Source organism: Carassius carassius, chromosome 25, assembly GCF_963082965.1.
Source record: "Carassius carassius chromosome 25, fCarCar2.1, whole genome shotgun sequence".
In the NCBI taxonomy this organism is placed as follows: domain Eukaryota; kingdom Metazoa; phylum Chordata; class Actinopteri; order Cypriniformes; family Cyprinidae; genus Carassius; species Carassius carassius.
This window is the reverse complement of record NC_081779.1, coordinates 7422450-7447014: the sequence shown is the minus strand read 5'-3', so window position 1 is coordinate 7447014 and position 24565 is coordinate 7422450. Positions and strand designations below refer to the sequence as shown.

Genomic DNA, 24565 nt, shown 5'->3' with positions numbered 1-24565 from the left:
AAGACACAGTACTCGTTCGCTCTTCTAGAGAGAACCGAGGTTACGTTTAGTAACCGAGTACGTTTTTCAGATCGGTGATCGCACTGCGCACACATACAAACATCCAGGAGGACACAAATTTGTTGTGAACCCTGTCCTGCGACTTTTATTAAAAAAAATTGCTTTTGATTCTGAATTGTTACATTATATTCATCAGCAACAAGGGGGTAAAATCACTGTTTATTTAACTAAACACATGCTTGTAGAGAGAAGAGCAGACGCAGGTTCACACACACACACACACACACACACTCTCTCACTCTCGCTTTTTCTCTCACCCGATCGAATAATTAGAGTAGCTAAATGTTATAATCAATTAATTAAAATAAATGTGATCTTACCGCACTATTTCATCTCTGTCTGATCTGAATCGGGCAGAATGTAGCTTCGTGTCAGTCTTGTCTTCACATCGTGCATTGAAATAGTTTAAAGCCATGTATTGGCTCTTTCGCAGCAGTTTTTATGGCAATATTAATAGACCTAAATAGTCCCACACTATCGACTTCAGTCATTTCTCTGATGGAAATAAAGGATCACTGTTTGGTTCCTCTGTCATACTTAATCTAGTGTGTGTAGCCTCCGTGTCTCTGATAAGAACAGCATTTTAAGATGGTGCACCGCTAGTGTAACTTTGTTTTCATTTTGCCCAAGTTGCAACTGTTTCGTTCCATGCAACAGAAACACTCGGTGTAGCTGAGCCTTTACGATTAATTAACTGTGCTGTTTTAAATCACTGCATCCCTAATGACCATCAAGGCTTGATTACAATGATCCACAATCAGTGAAGGGCAGCCAGAGTTGTATATATGCTGATGAATTCAGATTGAAGACTAATATGGTGGTGATGCAACTTAAATATTTCAAAATTGACCATTAGGCAGAGTACGCATTACCGTTAAATGTGTGTGTGTGTGTGTGTGTGTGTGTGCGTGCTCATGGTTTATTCTGCAATGTGAATCTTGCAGGTCTGTCTCTGAATGCATGAGGATAGGTGGCCCTTGTTGTCTGGAGTACTCACAGTGTGTCTCTATGTGTGTGTGTTGTGGATGTCTTGAGGGAGAAATGCTCGTCAGGGTTTCCCATACATTCATTAATTTGTGGCGGCCCGCCCCAATATCAATGCTGACCACCACGGATTGATTAAGATTTTTAAACTATTTAATATGGGTACAATTGTATTTTATTGTAGAGCTGCGCGCTGCTTGCTCCCTCCCTCTCACAAACTGACAACGGAGGCACGCACGACTAGCGCCTCCTCTTCGAACACGATCTGAATCAAAACATGAGCATGCGTTAGTTAGAGGACGGATGGTTGCCGGTGCTTAATGCTTATTCCCCAGCGAAGATTCCAGAATCAATCCGGAGTTGAATGGTTAGTAATGAACACTGTTGTTCAACATAACTCTGAGAAGTTAGTCTATGTTAAGCGCTACCGCATTTCCATTACAGATTCGTGCAAAACGTTTGTGTTTTTTTTCTAAATATCGATAAACAACTATTGCGAAATGACGGCGTTTCCATTAACCGATGTTATGCGACTAAAACGTCATTCTTTTCCTCTCGCGATCAGTCATTCCAAAAATCATGGCAACGGACGTTGGTAGGTTTATATATATCACAGCCACCAGACTAGACATTATATTATTATTATCTCCAGGTTCAGGTTGGTGTGTGTTGGTTTTTGTCCACCTCAATCTCCAGGTTTGTGTGTGTGTGTGTGTGTCAGAGTCTGTGTGTGTCCACCTCCAGGTCCAGTTTGGTATGTGTGTGAGCCTGTGTGTATCTGAGTCTGTGTGTGTGAGTGTGTGTGTGAGTCTTTTTGAATGTTTGAGTGTGTGAGCCTGTGTTTGAGTGTGTCAGTAAGTTTGTGAGTTTGAGTGTGTGTGTGTGTGTGTGTGTGTGTGTGTCCATCTCCAGGTCCAGGTTTGTGTGTGAGCAAAATTTGCAACAAGAAGTCTGTGGAGCAGTCATAGCATAGAAGGTGTAGCAATGGCATAGCAATAGCAATGTCTTTAAAGGGATAGTTCCAAATATCTTCCTTTGTGTTCAACAGAACAAAGAAACTCATACAGGTTTGGAACAACTTGAGGGTGAGTAAATGATGATAGAATTTTCATTTTTGGGTGAACTATCCCTTTAAGGTATCTGACACTAAGTGTTGGCAATGGAATTGTGTACTTGTCACTAAAAATATATGATATATTTATGATATATATTTATATATATTATATATATATATATATATATATATATATATATATATGATATATTAAACTTAATCCCCCACCCCCCCGTTCCCCGGTCCCCGGTCCCCAAACACCACACCACCGCAAATAGAATCTAATTCTGTGGGAAGCACTGCTCGTGGTCTATGAAGAATCTCAACTGTCTGACACAGCATTAATATTCTCACTGTCTGCATTGTCTCTTTCTCTCCCCGCTCTGTCTGTCTCTCCATCAATCTTTGTATCTCCCCTTTATTCCTCTTATTGGAAATCCTACCACCTCCTGCCTCTCATTATTTAAAAAAATGTTTTTATACCCTTTTGTATTCTTTCTTTCAATTTCTCTTTCCCCCTACTTTTATTTATATGTTATTCTGTCTCTCTCACTCCCCCTCTCTCAGGAAGTTTGTTTGAATATTTAAATTGCTGTAAAAGCAAATCTATGCATCATAACCCTGCTTCCCTGCATTTCTGAAATACATTTAAATGCACTGGGTTTGGAATGCCATGCACCCTACTATTTTTGAAAGCAGGTACTAATATGCAATATGCATACTGTGCATGTTATGTAAATGATCTGTATGCATGCAATACCCTGATGAATTAATACGTTCCCCAAAATGTTTAGTAATCAACCTGGGCACACTGCATTGCATACTGAGATATGCAAAGATGTCTTCAATACCAAGAGAAAGCCATCTGATAGCATTCCCATTCTCATCTCAATTTATAAATCCAGAATCTATAATGAATACAAAATTCTGACATAAATAGGGCTGTGCAAAAAATCGAATGCGATCTTCATGCGCATCTCATCAGTAAAGATGCTCCTGTGATTAGAAGTATATCTCCAGCACGTGCGTTCAGATCAGGGTTGCCAGGTTTTCACAACAAATCCTGCCCAGTTGCTTCTTAAAACTAGTCCAAAACTAGCCCAATCGCGTTTCCAGGAGGTTCCCCGATAAAAATTGCTTCCTGGGGTTAAAATATACATTTTTTGGAAGGGTTGCCTTGGTAAAATTCACATTTTAGGGGCTAAATATCACGTTATTTGTATTGGGGTTGCTTCAAAAAATGCGGACATGAAAAACAATCGCAGACTTGGCAACACTGGTTCAGGTGGAGCGGCAGTTACTACACAGAGCCGTAGTCTACCGACAACTAACACAAAATCGTTTTCAAAATCGACAAAGAATCGCCTGCAATTTTAACATCGATTTTGTGTAGATTGTCAGTGAATTACGGCTCGGTGTAGTAAATGCCAACCAGTGTTGCCAAGTCTGTGGTTGTTTTTCATGTCCGCGGGTCGAAGAGACCCCAATACAAATAACGTGATATTTAGCACTTAAAATGCAAATTTGACCAAGGCAACCCTGCTAAAAAACTTATATTGTAAAAATTGCCCGGGAAGCAATTTTTATCGGGGAACCTCCTGAAAGCGCGATTGGACTAGTTTTGGACTAGTTTTGAGAAGCAACTGGGCAGGATTTGTTGTGAAAACCTGGCAACCCTGATCCGAACGCACGTGCTGGAGATATACTTCTAATTACAGGAGCGTCTTTACTGGCAGTTACAAATGGACCAAGCTTACTTGCTTTGACTGCAAAACGCTATTGCTAATTTGATAACTATAATAAAATGTAAAATTCAGAGAAGATATCAGATGATTTTAACATGTAAAACAGTAAGGTCATGAGACAATGTAGCATTGTTTGAAATGTTTTTCCTTGCATAAGGGTTTCACATCTAAGAAAAGTAGACAGGAAAAGAAGAATTCAGTAAGCAGTATATCAGTATACCATTCTGCATGCATGGAAAAGCCAGATTACTTATTTACTAAAACTTACAGGTGTACAAACGAAGCAAACTATGTGGGTTAGTTAGGACCTTATGATTTCAAGAGTTTTCAGTGAACGCGGACGGAATCGTGGAATCCAGTCATGAAACAGAATTCAAAGTTTAATGCAGAATGTCACGGAATTTGTCAAATTTTGAATGAATTAATCAAAGTAGGTCATTACACTTATATCAAATAGTGATATGGACTAGTATCTGTAACTATTAATCCGCAAAAGTTTATTTAAATATGATTCCTGAATGTTCTGCGTGTCTCTGTTAATGAATGGCGCAGACGCGAGGTTTCATTTATTACACATATACTGATGAGAGCGTGATGCTCACTTTGATTTCAGCTTCTGTTGTCTCACTAAATGAGGAAATAAACACATGAACAACATCACAAGGACTGCTCTGAGAGCCTTCATGAACGTTTGATTTGAGTAAAACTAGCGTCATATCACATGCACAGAACTGTAAATGTATTCACGGCAAGTACATACCCTTTGTTTGCCCCAAAAAGTAATTAAATTAATTCAGTAATTAAAAGATAAATGAAATTAATGTTTCATGCCTTGATTTGATAAGAAAAATGTAAATACACAACACAGAATTTTTGAGGGGAAAAAAATAATAAAGATAAAAATTTGGTTGTTTTATGCATTCAAATAATTAGACATGCTAAAACACAGAATTTGGTAACAATAAAAAATATGGTGAGAAAAAAATTAAACATTTCATAGGGCCCTAAATGTATTTTTTATTTTTTTTTAATGTGAAAAAGTAGTTTTCATGGTTTCATTTTTTTTAATCTACAAAATTAAATGAAAATGCAAAATATTTGTATTAATTAACTGAAATAACTTCCTGAATTAAACATAGAATGTTGAAGCAACATGCAACACATCATGAACCGTAGCACACTACAGTCTAAAGCCTTTACTGTTACATATTTTTCAGAAATAGTGCACAGAAGGACAATGATCAAGCATTTCAAACAGTAGTATGCCATACAGTACTTGTTACACTGAAACCACCTTGCATTTGAGTGGCATGCAGTAAGCAGTATGCTAATATTTAATTCCAAACATAGCCTTTGTATTGGCCATTAAAGTCAATTCCCAACACACAAACACTCATAAAATGCACACATCCCACATCTATGCCCTTTCAATGGGACATTCCATTGACGCAGGGCTTCAGCTGTACTAAATTAAATTAAATTAAAAATTAAATTTATGCATTTGGCAGATGCTTTTATCCAAAGCGACTTACAGTGCATTCAGGCTATCAATTTGTACCTATCATGTGTTCCCGGGGAATCGAACCCCCAACCTTGCGCTTGAGAACGCAATGCTCTACCAATTGAGCTACAGGAACACTCTAAAAGGCTGCATAAACCACGTCCTGTCTCTCATACCCACACATAATTGCTGATGTCCAGTATTAAGTGTGTATTTTTTAAATGGGAAACACTCACACATATTTATCTGTGGGCAGCGGACGACTACAAAGACCAAGAGCTCAATGACTCCCTGACATAGCGTACAATCTAACTCACCCACACAGGCTACTGCAAGCACTCAACTTGGTGATGCATCCACCTACTCGCACACCAACACACATCCTGCCTGAGGTACCTACATGGTCTGTGCCTAAATGTGCTTCAAAAATCTACAATAAGCAATAAAATTAACAACAAACCCATGTATGCTGCTAAAACAATGAAACTGCATATGCTACCTATGTGTGAGAATACACAAACACCAACGGACATGCACATGTTCCACTTGCTTTCAGTGGCGGATGAGAAGAGAGCACAGCAGGACATTGATATTCAGAACACCCACACACAGCGTGGTGAGGATCTGAGATCTGGACTCTCCAAGAGTTTCCTAGTTAACACACACATACCACAGTCCTCTGCAGTATCATCATTAAGCAGACTTACTTGCAAAGTACACAAATTTACTCAAGCGCACACAGCATTATTCCCAACCAAACTGCTCTGTCCATTGTAAATACAAACAGGTTTCGCTCCCCCCAGAAAATATTGGGATAAACCCATGAACGATGGATGCTCAATTATGCACCAATTTTGGACCAAACAACCAATTTTTCTGCCATCCACACTGAGATACGCTGTATGCATGCAGCAAGGAATACAAGCTAAATGATTGGTCAGACACGTATGGCAAAGGCGGCATCAATGGAAATAGCAGAGATTAAACCTTGTGAATGTTTGTAAAGGGTAGACAGATGATGCCTAAGCTCATGTATTAACCATAAAGAAATGTACACATCAAGGCAGCCAAATGGATTTCTGATGCAAGCATACACGAGACAAGAGTAAATGATGAAGCTGAAATGTGCAGCGAGCATCGACCGCAACAATCCTGAGCTGCCCATGTCGATGTCGGGAGGGGGGTAGTATCGATCCCCATTTGTGCTTTGTAGTCCAAGTTTAGCCATGAAATGGGGCGACACTGAGAGATTCAAGGCAGCTTGAGCTTAATCAATGGAGATGAAGGTTTCGTTTCCCATTTCGCTCGCTCAAGGATGACACATTGAGGATAATTGCAGTCTTGTTTTTCAATCACCGAACAAATGTATGGCGATAAGAGCAATGAAGTGAGCCCTGATGAAGGCTCCTTAGACCTAAGAAATTAAGTAGGCATTAGTTCCACCAACTTGTCTTTGAGACTTCCTACACTGTTGCCCTTCAGTAGTAACGTTGTATGTAATTTCCTATGTAATGACGTCCCGTCCACACTACTTAATCTGAGGGTCTGCAATCGAACTATATTGAGCCTCATGCGATAATGAAACAGATTCGCTTCACTTGGAAGTTTCCACTGATTTTAACTTTCCTGCATGTTTGAAGCAGTTGCATTTAACTTCTGGTCGCACGCGACTAACACTGAAGGGAAGTCGAATTACATTTTTGCATGAGAGAATGTGCAGAACACTGGAGAGAGATTTCAATTTCCCTCTGATGTTCTCATTACTGTGCTGATGGCAGCCAAAGAGTCTGAGATCTTATAATTACTGCATCAATAGGCAAATTCTCAATTATAACAGAATAACTAATTATTACGTCCAGATTCAAAATAGCGTTTTCTTGATGAATTGTCTAAAGTGCTTCATTTTAACTGCGCTCAAGGGAGAGTCAGAGGTGGTTGTCTCTTTATTAAAATCAAACGTTTTAGACTTCAGGAGAAAGAAAATCTCAGACATGGCACCCAGTGGTATAGTTGTAAAAGTCAAGCTCTGACGATGCAAAAAGATACTCAAGCATGTGAAAGCTCTATATTACAGATAAGCCCAAAAAGCTGATGCCTCACATGCTCCTGATTGAATAGTCACAATATATTTGCAATGATTTTGCTGGTGATGCACAGTAAAGAAAAAAAAGTGATTCTAAATGTACATTTTATTTACCTGTCAAGGATTTCATTTCATAATCCCGTGTCATCTAACGTTAAATCAGAGCTCTCAAAGAAAATATATAAATAATATAAGTGATAATATTACAATTCTGTCTGATAGCGATTTCAAGTTATCAATAAAAACTAAAATCTATTTTAAATGCTACAAGTGATATTAGGCATTAGACCTACATTATAATATATAAAAAAAATAGATATTCACTTTCAGATTAAAAGTTTACACCTATAATTTAATAACACTGTTACATGGACTTAAAGATTAACTTTAAAGGGAAACCCCAGACTACTTATTCTAAGATTATAGCAGAGGTGTTTGTGTTGTACATCATAGAACACAAGGTTAGCATCCGCTAATTTTAACTGTTGGAGAAAATTGGTTAATTTTAAGCTTTTTTGCTCTATTTTCATCTTCCGGATTTAAAATCTACATTGTGTTGACGTCACGATTTGTGACGTGGCAATGGACTATAGTACATTGATGAGCGTCGGTGTCTATTCAATTATTCATGAGATTGCATGTTCTTATCCTATGAGAAGATGATTCGCTTAATTATTCACAACAACATGTGTTGATTTGCTATGACGCATCAGACTGAAATGACATCGCACACATTAACAGAGAAACATTCATGGATCGCAGAAGAGTGTTTTTTCTTTGTAATAAGAGTTTGGCACAAACGCGATTCATTCACTTGGTGAGTGTAACCGTTTTTATAGCTCTGTGACCTAACCTGTCAAAAGGCTTATATAAACGCCACAGAATAATATATATGTCTCATTTGTGAGTCACTTTGAATAAAAGCGTCTGCTAAATGACTGAATGTAAATGTAATATGTTTTCGATGCAGGGTGCAAATGGCTGTGCATTTATTTGTGTTTCTAACTCGATGGTAGCGAAATGAAACTGTCCGAACGCAAAGCTGTGTGTGCTGTCTGTCTTCCCTCTCCCCCCTCCCCCGGACCGCTGCACACCACGCCCACTTTTTTAGCATTTTTTAAAATTGTGGTGAGAATTAACCAGTGCAGAAATGGGGGGTTTCGTGACCCTTTAAGATCGCATTAGATCATAGCAAAGGTAATCTACAACTGAAATGAGCATGCATAGTTAAATACTCAAAAAAAAAAAAAGTAAAATAGTATATATATACAGTATAGACCAAAAGTTTGGACACCTTCTCATTCAAAGAGTTTTCTTTATTTTCATGTCTATGAAAATTGTAGATTCACACTGAATGCATCAAAACTATGAATTAACACATGTGGAATTATATATGGAATTATATACATTACAAAAAAGTGTGACACAACTGAAAATATGTCATATTCTAGGTTCTTCAAAGTAGCCACCTTTTGCTTTGCACGCTCTTGGCATTCTCTTGATGAGCTTCAAGAGGTAGTCACCTGAAATGGTCTTCCACTTCTTGGCCCTTTTGCCTTCTGTCTGTGGTCCAGCTCACCCCTAAACCATCTCGATTGGGTTCAGGTCCGGTGACTGTGGAGGCCAGGTCATCTGGCGCAGCACCCCATCACTCTCCTTCTTGGTCAAATAGCCCTTGATGCCTTCAGTGTGACTCTACAATTTTCATAGTCATGAAAATAAAGAAAACTCTTTGAATGAGAAGGTGTGTCCAAACTTTTGGTCTGTACTATATATATATATATATATATATGAATATTTAACTATGCATGCTCATTTCAGTTATATATATAATTATACATATTACATTCAGAATATTTATAAAATATTACATTGTGTTTTACTCGAGTGAACCTAATCAATTAGACTCCATGTACCGGTCACTTCCATCACATTACAATGTATGAACATTTGCATCTTGAGAACAAAAGCAATTTATCTAGCCAGTGAAAATAATAGGTACCTCTTCAGTGTCGCAGACATACTGTACAACAATGCAATGGGACTTGAAGTTGGGGTGGCTCTCCACTACAGCATTTGCATGCAAATCATTGAGTCTGGAATTGGCTTCACCTGTCAGGAGTGGGAAACTCATCTCTACAGGATTTGGCGCTTTGGTTAAGTGAACACTCCATTACCTTGGAGCTGATGGAATACTAATGGCTTGTGATGGTGAATGAAGTCAAATGTGCATTTGTGTGCACACTCGCTTGCCTGTTCTAGAGAGACACTGCGTTGCTATTCTTCCACCATTAGTGAAAAAGTGAAGTGACATTCAGTGAAGTGACATTCAGCCAAGTATGGTGACCCATACTCAGAATTTGTGCTCTGCATTTAACCCATCCGAAGTGCACACACACAGAGCAGTGAACACACACACACACACACACACACACACACACACACACACACACACACACACACACACACACACACACACACACACACACACACACACACTGTGAACACACACCCGGAGCAGTGGGCAGCCATTTATGCTGCGGCGCCCGGGGAGCAGTTGGGGGTTCGATGCCTTGCTCAAGGGCACCTAAGTCGTGGTATTGAAGGTGGAGAGAGAACTGTACATGCACTCCCCCCACCCACAATTCCTGCCGGCCCGGGACTCGAACTCACAACCTTTCGATTGGGAGTCCGACTCTCTAACCATTAGGCCACGACTTCCCTAAAAACACCATTAACATACAATGGCACATCCTTGTCAGACTTATGAGACTTTTAATTTGTTCCGATCACAACAAACTCAAAAACATGTGCCAAATGAAAACAATGAAAACAATGTGTCCTAAAATCAGCTCAACCTGTCAAATATGTTTGATATCCTCCGACTGAATGGAATCATGACCATCATACACAATGCGATTTTCTAAGGAATTTGTCAACTCCAATCTGCAAACTGACTCTGACTTTCTCCAGACTGTAAATCAGTGGAAAATCGGGGCAAACGGCAATTTGTATGGCTAATTTGTTATTTTGTGGTCACCAAGTTTTTCTACAAGTAATATAATTATGAAAAACAGTAAACAAGTTTCACCCAAATTTAATTTGTCTTATAATTAATGAAATTTAAACACATTTTATTTTTTGGTAAATAAAGGTGATTTGCTATTAAAATTAAAACATGAAAGAAGTTTTACAGTTCAAACAACTTGTAAAAGTGCATGTACCATCCTTAGTCCTTAGGGCTCCTAAAGTAGTTTAACATCCCGAACAAAGCTTATTAAGGAATCTTTCAGAAAATATTTTCACGAAGAATAAGAATAAAACAGAATAAATTTGCAATACATTGCATTTTATTATTTTTTTCCTGTAAACACACAACTTATACCTGGGAAACAGCTTTATAGCTTATGATGTGAAATTGTAAACAATCCTTCGAATAAAGTGCCAGTGGCATGAAACCTGAATGGAACTCACATTTTAAAATAAAATCCATCAGAAGGTTGTCCAGAAAAAAAAAAAAAAATTGGACACACACAAAAAACTGCTGTGTGAAAAAGAGCAGTGAATAGTGAAAAAAAGTGCACTTCAAATACATTTAAACATTTACCTGTCTCATTCAGTCATAATTAGGCTGCAAGACTGAATTATGAACTGGTAAATGACAAACTGATCACAGAAAATGTTTGTAAATCTTTAAATGTTAACTGTTAAAAAGCAATGTTATTAGCTTTTACAACTAAACATTTGCAAACAACATTGTACTGGAGAATCTGCACAAATAAAAGTCTTAAACAGTTCAGTAGTGCAGAGTTTACAGGTTACTCTTCTTTTTTGAAGGCTCAAAGTAAAGTTCTCCCACACTTTGGATGACTTCGTTCGATTAGTTTTATCTTCCACTTTTTTCTTTTTCTTTCTCAAGCTTACTCCACTGCCGTCTGTCTCCACCATCTCGCTGAATGCTGCAGACGCAGTTTGGGAAGCCCGTGACATAAAACGAGACCAGCTATTGGCTATTCGCTACTTCTCCTGCTGTACTGGCTGAATAAAACCTGCGGTGGCTCATTACTGCCACACTTTGGTCATCGCTGATTTAAAATATGCACAAAATGAGCCGCTTACATCAAATAAAAGTTGTTAACAACTAATCGACGACTAAATTAGTTGACAACTATTTTAATAATCGATTTTAATCGATTAAATCGATTAGTTGTTTCAGCTCTAATAAATACAGCAAAATATTGCAGACAACAAAATACTGGCTATGAACCACCAACCACCAACTGTTTGATTACCAGCAATCTTCAAAATATGTTCAACATAAGAAAGCAACTCATACAGGTTTGGAACGATGCAAGGGTGAGTAAATGATGACAGAATTTTCATTTTTGGGTGAACTACCCCTTTAAGCCTGAAAAAATTTCACTCTGTGTGTTAGGTGTGTTAACAAAGTGGATAGCTACAGTGATTATATTAAATGGACTTACACAACTAACTGAAAGCAGCCCTTGAAGTGCTGTGAGGCAAATAAGTCAGGGATGGGCTGCTCCAGTCCTGGAGGGTGTTGATTATGTTTTATTAGGGATGGAGCTAAACTCTGCAGGACAATGATCCTCCAGGACTGAAGCTGCCCACCCCTGATTTAAGCATTACAGAAATCCATAGGCACTATTTAAAGATTAACAAAATGACAGAAATGAAGTGATCACTAGTTTTCCCAAGCACTTAAAGGGTTAGTTCATCGAAAAACCTAAATTATGTCATTAATAACTCACCCTCATGTCGTTCCAAACCCGTGAGACCTCCGTTTATCTTTGGAACACTGTTTAAGATATTTTAGATTTAGTCCGAGAGCTCTCAGTCCCTCCATTGAAGCTGTGTGTACGTATACTGTCCAAGATAAATGGAGGTCTTACTGGTTTCGAACGACATGAGGGTGAGTTATTAATGACATAATTTAGATTTTTGGGTGAACTATCCCTTTAAGATACATCATAAGTCCGGTGAAACTTTTCACACATCAGCAACTGAAATAAGGCTTTGAATTTACTGGTTTAAGACGTTTGCTCAAATCCTTAACCTTAAGTATGAGTAATAGTGATGCTTGACTGGGCAAACAGTCATAATAAATGAAAACAAAGCCTTCATAAAACCTTATTCTTTCAGTACTCCATGAACAAATATTCCACCCCTCCAATGACTTCCATTTGACCGTCATTTTCAGCTATCCATCTCTCATGCATTCTCACTTTCTGTTTCTTAGGTGTCTGAAGGGGGTGACCTCAGGGTAGAGGTCTTCACGGGTCCAAAAATTTGTGCCCGAACCCGAAAGAGACCCGTAATGTACTACACCGAACCGACCCGGACCAGTCTAATATTTCAAAAGCTGGACCCGGACCCGTGTAGATCCGAGAAATGCCTACCCGGACCCGACCTTGACCCGTATATTATTTGAAAGCTGGACCCGAACCCGTCGGGAAGACACAGACCCGACTGGACCCGATTGTCACATATTCCACTTTAAATTGCTATTACAAGTCAATAAACATGTTGCGAAAAAAAAAACCTATATCTTAATTCAAGGAGCCGTAGTCTGTGATGCATTATAATCACATTAAGGAGTACCTGGCTGCCTGTGATGCATTATAATCCTCAGAAAAGAAAGTTATCCATGTTATTCCGCTCGTTATTCCAAGTCCAAGCTTAATCCACTCATTATTTCAGCTTCAAAGTTCCCCTTGATGTCACGGTGACGGATGACAAATGCAACTGTGCACATGTACATTCCGACTCGAGTTAACTCGCATAATAACTTCGACTGTTTGCCCTTTTGAACTATAATAACGAACGCTCCTTCAGTGCCATGGCCGCTTACGCTATCATCTCTGTGCTCTCTGCTCTGCGTCGAGTCCAAGGGTGTAGATTTGGTTTGAACATTGGGGGGGTTGAACGTTGTATGCTGCCCATTATTTTTTTTTCAATTTTTTTTTTTTTATGTGTATTGTTATTGGATAATTTATTTCTTCCTATCTATTTATCTATCTATCTATCTATCTATCTATCTATCTATCTATCTGGCAACATGCTTTAACTGATTACAAATTCAACATATACAAATATGAAAGAGACAACATTTAGACATTTATTTTAAGATTTTTACATTTCACCTTAATGCATTTTATTTTTTTTTTCTAAAGGGAAACACATCTTTAAAACATTAAAGGCATTAATGTATAGCCTAACTTTACAAAACTGCTGTTTTTCTATACTGTTTCCTATTTTATTTTATTTTATTGATTGAATGGTATCTTCTTTACCTGACTACCTGCTCCTCCTCTCCCTCTGCTGACTTTTCTACCCTGCAGCTATATTTACCTCGAATCTGTTATAAAAACATGTTAAGAGATTATACACCTCATAACGTTATGAAATTTGTGTATAATCATCATTCATAAAATTCTAACATAGTAGAGATTATCAAAAGAAAGAAATTAAGTATTGAAACCGCCAGTAGGCGACAGTGTTTCACTGTTTTAATGAGTTAGCCACTTAAATCGTTAATTCATCCAATTCGTTCAAAAGTCAGATTAATTTAGTAAGAAAACAAACACCGATGTGGATACTTTTGTCGTTGATAATTACAGACACTATTGAAAAATATACTAGCAAAACAGACAGCTGCTTTGGTAACTTGTTATACTGATAGTACATAGTACTAAATACAAACATTGCAATGGATTAGCTAGCTAAAATATATGTGGTGTGTACTAAGTATTACACAATATTCTCATACCTCATTCTCAGTACATGCTTTGTTTTTTAAATTTTTTTTGCATCCCTCTCTGACCAGCAGTTAAATATAGTCCGCTGTGCAGCGCTTCTCTTCATTTTTGGCGTTAACATTAACCGTGTGCTCTCCCATTCAAATGCCACTCGCTTGTTTTGGTGAAAGTGCGACTCATTGGTTGGGCGTTACCAATCGGTTCAATGGAGGGGGAGTATTTTTTGTCTGAAATTTTTATGACATACTCATATTTGATTAGGAACAAAATTATTTTTACAAAATAAATGAATTCTATTTTTTCATATTATATTTTTCATTTGATCTACTGTGATTTTCATGTTGAAATATTGGGGGGGTTGTAACTGATGGATTTGAATATTGGGGGGGGTTACCTCCCCCCCATCCCCCCCATAAACTACGCCCCTGGTCGAGTCTGAATCTGACCACTAACACTTTAAGATTAAACGGTTTATTTATATTAGTATAAAAATGGGAGAAAATGTAAAGCGCGGTTTGTCCCTCACTGGTTGCCATAGAAACATGACACGCGCTCGAGACTGCACATGCGTGTTAGCTGGATCATCCTAAAATATGATTTAACACAATTTGAGCATCATAGAAAACATTCATGTGACAGTTCACCTCCGATTTTGTTGCTGATTTGAAATAGATTAAATATGAGTGTGTCAAGTCTGCAATTATTACCGTGCATGCACTTGCATTCTGCGCGCTCTGCTTCTAACGGCAGAGAGAGATCGCTGTTTTTTTTTTTTTTTTGCTCACTCTGTTCTTTTCCTAATTTTACAAGTTGCAAGTTACAAAAAACACAAGCAGTGTCTGATCACGGCCGGGTGTTCTCCGAGTCCGATGACTCCGATCGCACGGGTATTACACACAATGTTAAACAGACCCGGGACCCGAAGTAATAGATTCGGACCCGACCCGGACCCGGCTGATCATTTAAAATATGATCCCGGGCGATGGGTCTCGGGTGCACTGTGAAGACCTCTACCTCAGGGTGGGGAGTTTGACAGAGCCAAGCTTTACACCCCCTTCTCTCAAATTCAAATAAATGCCTCCTCTCTTCCCACTCTCGATTCTAAGTGGTATTTCTAACACGGTCACATTCAAGCAAAAATGAATTTGCACATTGATTATCACAAGGCCTGAAATCAACCATTCTTCAGGCACCAAAGGCCTTGTATTTAATGGTTATAAATTTATTTGGAGGCTAGAGGCCCTTCCTGCATTCAGCCTGGATCGATCACCTTCCCTTTCCTCAATCTGACTTTCCCAAAGGAACACAGAGAAATTACCCAGCCAGCCATTGGTTTTACTTGGCAAAGGCTGTAGGCAGGATTCACACTGTGGCAGGGAATTCACCCCGGGCCTAACAGACTGTCATTCTCCATGCCGAAAATAAAGAAAAAGGAACAGGTCGGACAGATACATCCACCTGAAGCGCTCTGCGTATGCTCTTTCAGACAGCAGAGGCAGTCTTTCTTGTTATGCATGCAGCAGGCACAGGACTAGGGGATGTTAAGCACAGATGTGTCATTTCTATAGGAATGATCCAGCCTTGTTGGGAGCAACGGGAAAACAGGTTATCGTGCTTCCAGCTCATTAAAGATCCACTCAAGTACATCACACATTGATCAGAGTTGCAACTGATTGGGTTTTTTTTAGGAATTTTGATAGTGAGTAGGGCTGCACGATAAATCGCATACAATATTTAATGTGCATCTTGTAAGTAAAGCCAGTTCTGTAATCAGCGGTAAATCTACACGTGCATGATTTCACATTGAGCAGCATTAACTACAAAAAGCCGCTGTTCACTGACAAGCTGCTCCAAACCACAATCATATTTTGCGCATGTTTTGCACAGCTTGTCTGTGAGAAAACAGAATTTGTGCACATACAAATCATTTTAAAAATAGCCATTTCCTACTTCCTCTGTATCTGTAGTAATTCATTGGCAGTGAAGGACTGAATACTGAATGCTGGAATAAGGTTAATTTGATATGCAGAATCAGAGAGACTTTGCCATCATGCCAGGCCAGATGGACAGCCTTGCATGTAATTAGCAGGCAAATCCACTTGTCTTTTTCTTTTCTTGAGAGCATAGCCATCGCATAACGGTGACAGACTAGCACAGCACATGTTCGCTTTCCTCAGTGTACCAATCCACATGACTAAAACCATGTGGTACAATAACTATCCTCAATTTAACCTTCTTTTCCAGGGGTAAAATACCTCTAAACTTCATTCTACAGACCCCATTTCCAATTAATTTTCTAATCTCCACTGTTGCTCCTAATTTGTCTGTGTTAATTAATTTGCCAGTCTCACTTTCTTTTAACAGCTTTTCAATAATTCCTTGCTCCAATAATATTTTTTATTGCTTGGTCTGTTCCATATAAAACTGACTTTCCACTTGTTCTTGAGCAAAAAAAAAAATGTTCAAAGACTGAAATAGATTTTATCTACCTGCACAAATTAAGTCCCTTGGCATGAGGACTGACTTGGGGAGCCCAGGTTTGAATTCATTAATTTTTTTTTACATTCAGTAAGACATTTGAGGGCATAAGAATACACATACATTCTTTTTTGAAATTGCATATGTTAAATCAAAGTTACATCATCCAGATCAGCAGTATTCAACAACAAAAGCAATCATTTACACATATCATAAAAGCACAAATACCCACATTTTTGTAAGTGACAATGATCAGCCATGAAAATACAATAATTGCACAACTTGCATAACATTTCCTTATTAATTTTAGGATTGATTATGTTGCCATTATGTGTGACACTCTGCAGTTTGACTGGTCACAGCTACAGTACATCAACACTCTCTACATGGTGACTTTCAGTCTGGGACAGTCACAGCTCTAAAGACTCAATTTGTTAGTACTTACTGAAGTAAGTGAAGTAAAACTGAACCATTTTAACTTGATACAGTGTCTTTAATATGCAACACCCCTGGTGTAAGAATCTTAAGCCTCCATTTGACGCAAATCTACATTGACCAACAATACAGAAATAGCTCAGGCAGAACTTGCTCTTTTGCCCAACCTCCTACTGCAGCTGATGTATCTGTACAGAAACCAAGCAGTCAAAATTACCGAAGTGAACATCCCTAAAATAATTTTTGTACTCTTCCTCTTAACTACAATTAATCTATTCTCAGCCCATGTCTGAGGGTATTGAAAAGGAAAGCATTCAACAAATATTGACATCTCAAAAGAATGCTTAAGCATTCAAATGACTCAAGAAACTTATTAAGCAAAGCCATAGTTAGAATAACACAAGTGCTCCTATACACTGCATACCAGAGCAGACATTTTAAGTTGTCAGGAACTGTACTCTGCATGTGACCTTGTTTTTCTGTGTGAGTTTTGTCTGTTTTTTTTTTTTCATTAATAGGATGTATGTGACTGTAATGAGCTGCAGGAGGAATACTCCTGCTCGGCTGGTCATTGATCACTCCACCCAATGCCTCCATTTCCCAGGAAAGCCATTTGTCAAGATGATCATTTGCTCTGTAGCACAGAAGATTGTGCACTAAATATAAAAACTTTCCTAGTCTTTTCCACTGGTTTTCCCACCGCCTAGTCCTGTTTCATCTAGTACAAAAGAAGAATACATTTGGACTCGTCTAGCATAAAAGAAACAATCCATAATGGCAGTATCATCGCAGAGTCACCTGAACAAAATAAATCAAAACTTTATGTCTGGAATCATACCACCATTACAGAAAAACATGAGAGCAATGTGGTCACTCAAATACATCAACTGCCAATAGAGTCATCAAGTCTCACAGCTACTTTAAGGGTAAACAATAACAAGAATTAAAATTTAATTTAGCAACATACCACAGATGAGTATAAATTCATTACAGGCAAGTTTCAAATTCGTTTGACAGAGCTCTTAAAGGTAGCAATGTGTTTTAGCCTGTATGTTAAGTTTTTCAGGGCACATTAACATTTCATATTATGTTTCTTCTAAGGTAAATCTCCCCTTACATAAGCCCTTCACTGTTGCCTAGAGCTCTGAGAGCAGGGCTCTCTTTTGTTATCATCATGTTGACAGAGGCTGACCAATTAAAGGGCCCTGCTCTGATACTGGGCCGTGACACCAACCTGGTGCGAGGTGTAAGAGGTCACAGTGCCACAGGAAATGTAACCTATGGCCACCTTGCTCAGCTACACACGTTCCACATCAAACTTTGCTAATTAGCAGAGAATCTGGGGGCAACAATGATGTGTGTGCGACTGTGCGTGTAAAAAGGTTGGATTTTTCCTGTCACATGTGTGCATGATAGCTCTTCTCATTCTTCTTACAAGTCAGCTGATCCACATAAAGTACATTAGTATGCATACTTGTTTGCGAGAGGCTTTGCATGTGCGTTGGACAGAATGCAACTAAATGACTTTGTGTGTGAGTGTGTGTTCCATTAGCTGGGACAGCTGTAATGAGCCTGGGTTGCAGAGCCAGTGCCAGCAGAAGCTGAGAGCATTGCCTCCTAATGGGGCTGTGCAGATGCAATCAAAGCACAGCCGTGTGCTACTGACTCATCCTCGCCATCCGAATCAACACCCCATACGTGTTCATTTTGGTTGTTTATACATATTTCAAGACCCCCATGTGAATTTCAGTCGTATTACACTGGGAGTTGCGTTCTTCCTGACTTCTTCAGATTTGGCATTTTCCCCAGACGCATCATCTCACATGATTGATGATCCTTTATTCACTTGACTTTACAGTGAAATTTCAAACAGACTCGATGAGCAAGGTTTTCTCACAGCATCCATGAAAGCACTTTTATCAGTCTGTGCTTTTATCAGTCTCAGCAATGTGCATCAGGATGCGGCGTGAGAATGAGCCTGGTTACGTTAGCCCACATAAAAATCGATGTCTACTTCAGCTGGACCAAGTGCTAGACTCCCAGATAGAGCAAAAGGAGGGTCTCACCTAGAACTGTGACAACCCACTGGGCCATAAACACTCTCATGCCCTTGAGGGGCTCATGGGAACTGGTTGGTTGGAGATAGTTGCTCCAGTTTGTACCATGTCTGCATGCGCTTCTGAGTAGTGTGTGGCCCGAAGCTTTAAGCCTCTCAGGACTGATCTGGGATCAGCATTCATGCTGGAAGGCCTCAGAGAGTTCCTCAGTTACCTGCAATCTGGGTCAGTTTACGCATTATTTTACAGATGTTATGCATTATTTTACAGATCTTCTCCCAGTGTGGGAGTAGAAATAGACTCTGTACTAACATAGTCATACAGGAACAAACGCTCTGACACGGAGTTCTGAACAAGGACAACTCTTAGAAACATTCATACACAACAATAACAGAAAAACAAAACCACCACTAGTTCTCATAAATATTACTATTTAGGGCCCGTCCAAACGGAGATGCGTTTTGCTGTATACGCATACATTTTCTATCGTATAGGAATTTCGTCCACACAGATCCGGCGTTTTGGTAGAGTGAACCCTTATTTTTTTAAACCGGGTCCCAGAGTGTATAAATTTGAAAACGTCACCTTTGTGTTTTCATGTGGACAGTGAATTTGTATATTTTCTGAAACGATGACATCATCAGCCCACGTCTCACCCGTAGTCAGACACCACTACGTGACGTAACAGCAACAAAAACATGAACACGCTGAACGATTTTCTTTTTATTAAGTAACATTAATACAGATTAATAAATGTATTGTTCCATGTTAGTTTGTATACTGCGCGCAAGGTTTATGCGCATAGTCCAAGTCTTCTTCTTCCATTTTCTCCATCTCTTTGGCAGAATTACAGCGCCACATGCTGGTCTGACATGTATACTACATCAAAACCACAAAACAGTTTTGAGGTTTCATGTGGACGCAGATATTTCTTGAGACAAGGGGAAAATTTCTTGAGACAAAGGAAAAAGACTGGATAGGAAAGCTCTGGCTTCATGTGGCCGTAGCCTAAAAAAAAAAAAAAAAAGGAAAGAAAAGAAAAGAAAAGAAAAAAATCCTTGCACCTGTGAAGTTTCAGGAGTGACAACTGCATTTCAAAACAGGAGTGAATCCCATAAAGTACTCACAGAACTCACACCTGAAATTTCCAAATACTCATGTTCAGTGATTTAAACCAAATCACCATCAACAGGGGTGTTGCATTTTGTTTGTTTTCAGATATTTGCTTCACAGAGCATGTTCTTGCAATTTTGCCACATCTACTTAGACTTTTCCAATTTTTTAAGTAGCCATAAGTTTACGTGTCTTTTGATATGGACCTTTGAGTCTGAAACAAAGTAAAGTGTATCTTTAAGTGTACATGTCCAAATGTATTTGAGCTTGGCTCATAAAGTTGTTAAATTGGGTAGGTTTGGTCTTACTTCCAACATAAAGAATTTGGATTTATTTGTATTTATTGTGGGCTTTTTCTTGCTTGCAGTTTTTTTTTTCTTTTTTTAAAAAAAGACCTGGCAACACAAATGAGTCAAGGCTTGAACCTTGCTCTGTCACTTGCTCACACAGAAGCGAGACATCTTAAAATGGCATTAACAACTATTTGTTCAATTCGGTTCCATCTACAACTGCACAGAATTTCTGTAAATGCGGTTGTCATTACCTACATTTTTCGGGAATTAATTTAATTCAGTTGTAGAATGCAGTTTTCACTCCTAAATTACTGAACTCTGTACAGAACAGGATTATGCACTAAATGGTGAATTGACACCCAGATTCAGCTGCAGTGTACAGTGTAAATTTAGCTATTTTTCATTTATACATGCACAAACCTTTCACTATTTTCCACTTCATATATCATGAACCAAACAATCACCACCGTAACAAAATGGATGAGTTATCTATACAGCCTACTTTTTATCTTGCTGTATAAATGCAGATAAACAGACATCTGTAGACATCGAACCAAAACTTGCGTTCAAACACAAAGGATAATTAAAGGTAATAGATAACAGTATAAACAGAATGTGATATGCAGGGAAATGTGTGACTGCTGTGCACTTTGAAGATGCTGTGGTTAAGATAACAAGGACCTGGGTATTAATGAGGCTCTATTCTCATCTTTTCAACACACAAACCCCCACACACACAAACTCTTTTACACACTTAATTGCTGCTGCAGCTGGTCCATAGTTTGCTCCAAAGGCTTTTGAGTAATGCTAAAGCCATGTTTGAACTGTAATGCTCGCTGAAATTCATGTCACATACTCTGACCCTCAGTTTGAATATGAGTAACATTTCCCTACTATTTCCAACACATGCAATGATGCATATCAATTGCAAGATGAAAGAGGGAAATACAGCAAAAAAAGGACCACTGAAAGCGATACAGAGAGGAGAACGGGTAAGCAGAATATAGCCAGGAGATAAGTGGATGAGATGAATACAAATAGTCGAGAGTGAGGGAGAAGGGAGGAGCTGCTCACCCTCCCTTTTATCAGAGGAAAGATAAATGTAATTAATCTTAAGATAATAACACTAAAGGCACAAGGCTTCTCATTCATCACCACTACAGTTCATGTAATTACAGACAAAAGAAATTAAACTGAAGACAGGCAACAGCATAGAAGCTCTTCTAGACAAGAGAACAGGGCAGCAGAGGAGGAGAAAAAAAACAACATGTACTGTATTGCGAGATATATTAAAAAAGTGAATAAAAGCACACAGATTTTCCTCACAGGTTATTCGGCTATCCAGCCTGGTCTGTCATGTAATGTGAATTATCACCTGCCCATACACAATCAAGTCACGTGACAGCAAAATAAATAAATCAGTCTGGATGCTGAAGCAAACATGTCTCAATCAGGAGCCACTTAATCAACTTCTTCCTCAGAGTCGAAATGTGCAGCACGTGACCAGACAATTGGCCCCTTAATCAAAATTCTCCGGTGAATCCAGCTGTCAGAAACAATTTATTATAATCGTGAAATAATGGTGTGAAAACGTGCAACTTAAGTCAGAATCTGGGATTAAAATTGCTTAATTGCCATTAAAATAATATAACACAAAAAAAATCCTAAATGTGCTTAAAAAGCTTTAAGAAAATACAAAACAAAATTTCATTTTTTTTTTATGAATTATGGCCCGGACATGTATCCGTTATATTCACCGGTCTTTTCTCCCTCGTTCTCTACGCGTTAACCGTCGTACAGGAGCTAGCTAAATCTCCACATATTCGCAATAGAAAACTTATGCACCCACTTACTGGATGTTTGAGCTGTTCCAGTACACGGCGTGACGGTTGTTCCCGAGGACCGGGCGCAAGTTCGTCCAGGCGAGCGCGAGGAGGTAGAGGGAAACCGCCGCGAGAGCCATTATAATATTCCTGCGTTCACGCGCACCTGCTGTGGTCTCTTCGCCTTCTTCGACTCTCAGTCCCCCAGTCCCACGCGACACTAGCGACTTTTACAACATTCCTGCGACTCAGCAAGTGGACAGACAGCCGCAAAGCGTTTATTCCGCGAAGTCGTGCCGCAGTACGGCTAGTTTGTTCAGTCACAGAGCTACGCGCTTTCCCAAAAGCAACTCCATGGCAGACAGACGCGCATCCAAGGCATCCTGAGCAGGTCTGTTGGAATTTGCTGAAACAAGTTACTGAATAATTCCTTTCTGAGAAGAAAGAAGAAAAATGGTACGATAAACTGTTGATGGACAGTAGAGATTGCAAAAAAAAAGACAGAGTAGCCTGCGTCGTCGGCGGCAGGTATCTCTTTGGTTTGGTGATTGGCGTCGACTCGACTAGAGGAAAAAAAACACCGACTCAATAAATGTAAAAGACGATTTTGTCAGTTTACACAGATTAAATATTGCGGTCAGTGAACTTCTGTGAGCTCCTCTATGCGTTCACTGTGGTTTTGTCCAAACGCACACACGATGTCAAACAGTAATATGAAAAGTAAGGCAACCATAGGCGTCTTCACTCACACTCGTTTCTGCTCCCGCCACAGAATATGATTGACAGGTTGCGGGTGTCCAAGTAGTGGCCACGCCCCCACCGCCCACTAACCTAATAGTCACGTATATATGTAATAAATGTACATAATTCTGGGTTGTTTAACCTGTTTGGTAGAGCCGTTTTCAATATTATGAATTAATGTTGCCAATTTTTTTAGCTTTTCTCCTCAACTACATTTCTAGTCAGAGTGTGGATGTGGGTCAATAACAAATGATGATCTGAGATGATAAAAAGGATGAATCTTTGAAAAATCTGGTTTAAAGAGTGCCAATTTCTTAAAAATGTAATATTTGTATCCATGATAGTTTAATACATTATTTACCATTTTCTACAAATACTTGATTTGGTAACAAGACACATTTTCAAATACTGTAAATATTTTAAAAGAAAACCGGAACCCTGTTTTTATATTATAATTTTTTTGTTTGTTTTGTTTTATTTGTTATTTCTGAACAGTTACACCATCAAAACCTTTATTATTATTATTATTTATTGTAAGTCCCACAACAAAATATCAAAAAGACATTTCATTTCATAGTTAGGTTATGCTATATTGTCCCAGTTAGGGAAATCTGTCTTGGACTTATAGCAGCCAATACATAAGTTAACAAACACATACATAAAACATACAAAAACAGCTCCATTTAAAATGAACACAATTTAAAAGGACCTTAAAAAAGGTTTATAGGAACTTATTCAAAAGTATGACTGATGTTGGCACAAAAAAAAAATTGGGACGCTAAACCGTAATCTTGAGAGTAGTTAAAATTCATCCTTCAAAATATCATCATCTACAATTTTATTATTATTATTTATTAATTTACTATTGTTTGTTGTATTCCTCATTGAAGAGGTGTCATCAAGTCATTATTTGTATGATTTTGAAGGCATGGATAAGCATTCAGATCCAATGTTGGCTTAAAACTCTACTAAAATACCTTAACCTGGGGTGCGTTTCCTAAAAGCATCATTAGCTAATTATGGTCACAAGTTGGGATATGCACCCCTGGTTGGTTTCTGAAGACAGAATGCACCTTTATTGCCTATGATATTTTATATGATTTCCAGTGGTTAGAAGAATAAAACTGATCTGTTGAGGTGACTGCAAGAAGAAAATGAAGTTATATGTAAAATTTAAATTTATGATTCTGTTTCTACTGAGAAATGGGTATTGTACTCTTTAAATATTTTCTTGGTTAAATCTCATTTGAATTTGTTGTTAGATCATTAGACACAACGTTACAGTACAGTGACTTATAAGTCAGTCTAGGACTTTTCACACTGTATTTATCCAATCATGGCTGTTGATGAGACCACAAATAAAATGTACAGTGTAAAGCGTCAGATTATGAATACAGAGAATTAATTATTAGTATGCAG

At 38.5% G+C, this 24565-nt stretch overlaps 1 protein-coding gene across 1 annotated transcript in view; it reads right to left on the bottom strand.

Moving 5' to 3' along the window:
• The window catches only part of LOC132104043 (ephrin-A3-like), a 123478-nt gene extending 100099 nt beyond the window's left edge, over window positions 1–23379 (bottom strand). The window contains exon 1 of the mRNA XM_059509228.1: window positions 22436–23379. Within this exon, the coding sequence (XP_059365211.1) occupies window positions 22436–22545 (110 nt within the window). The 5' untranslated portion in view covers window positions 22546–23379. The remainder of the gene's footprint in view (window positions 1–22435) is intronic.
• Between the last annotated feature and the right edge of the window lie 1186 nt (window positions 23380–24565).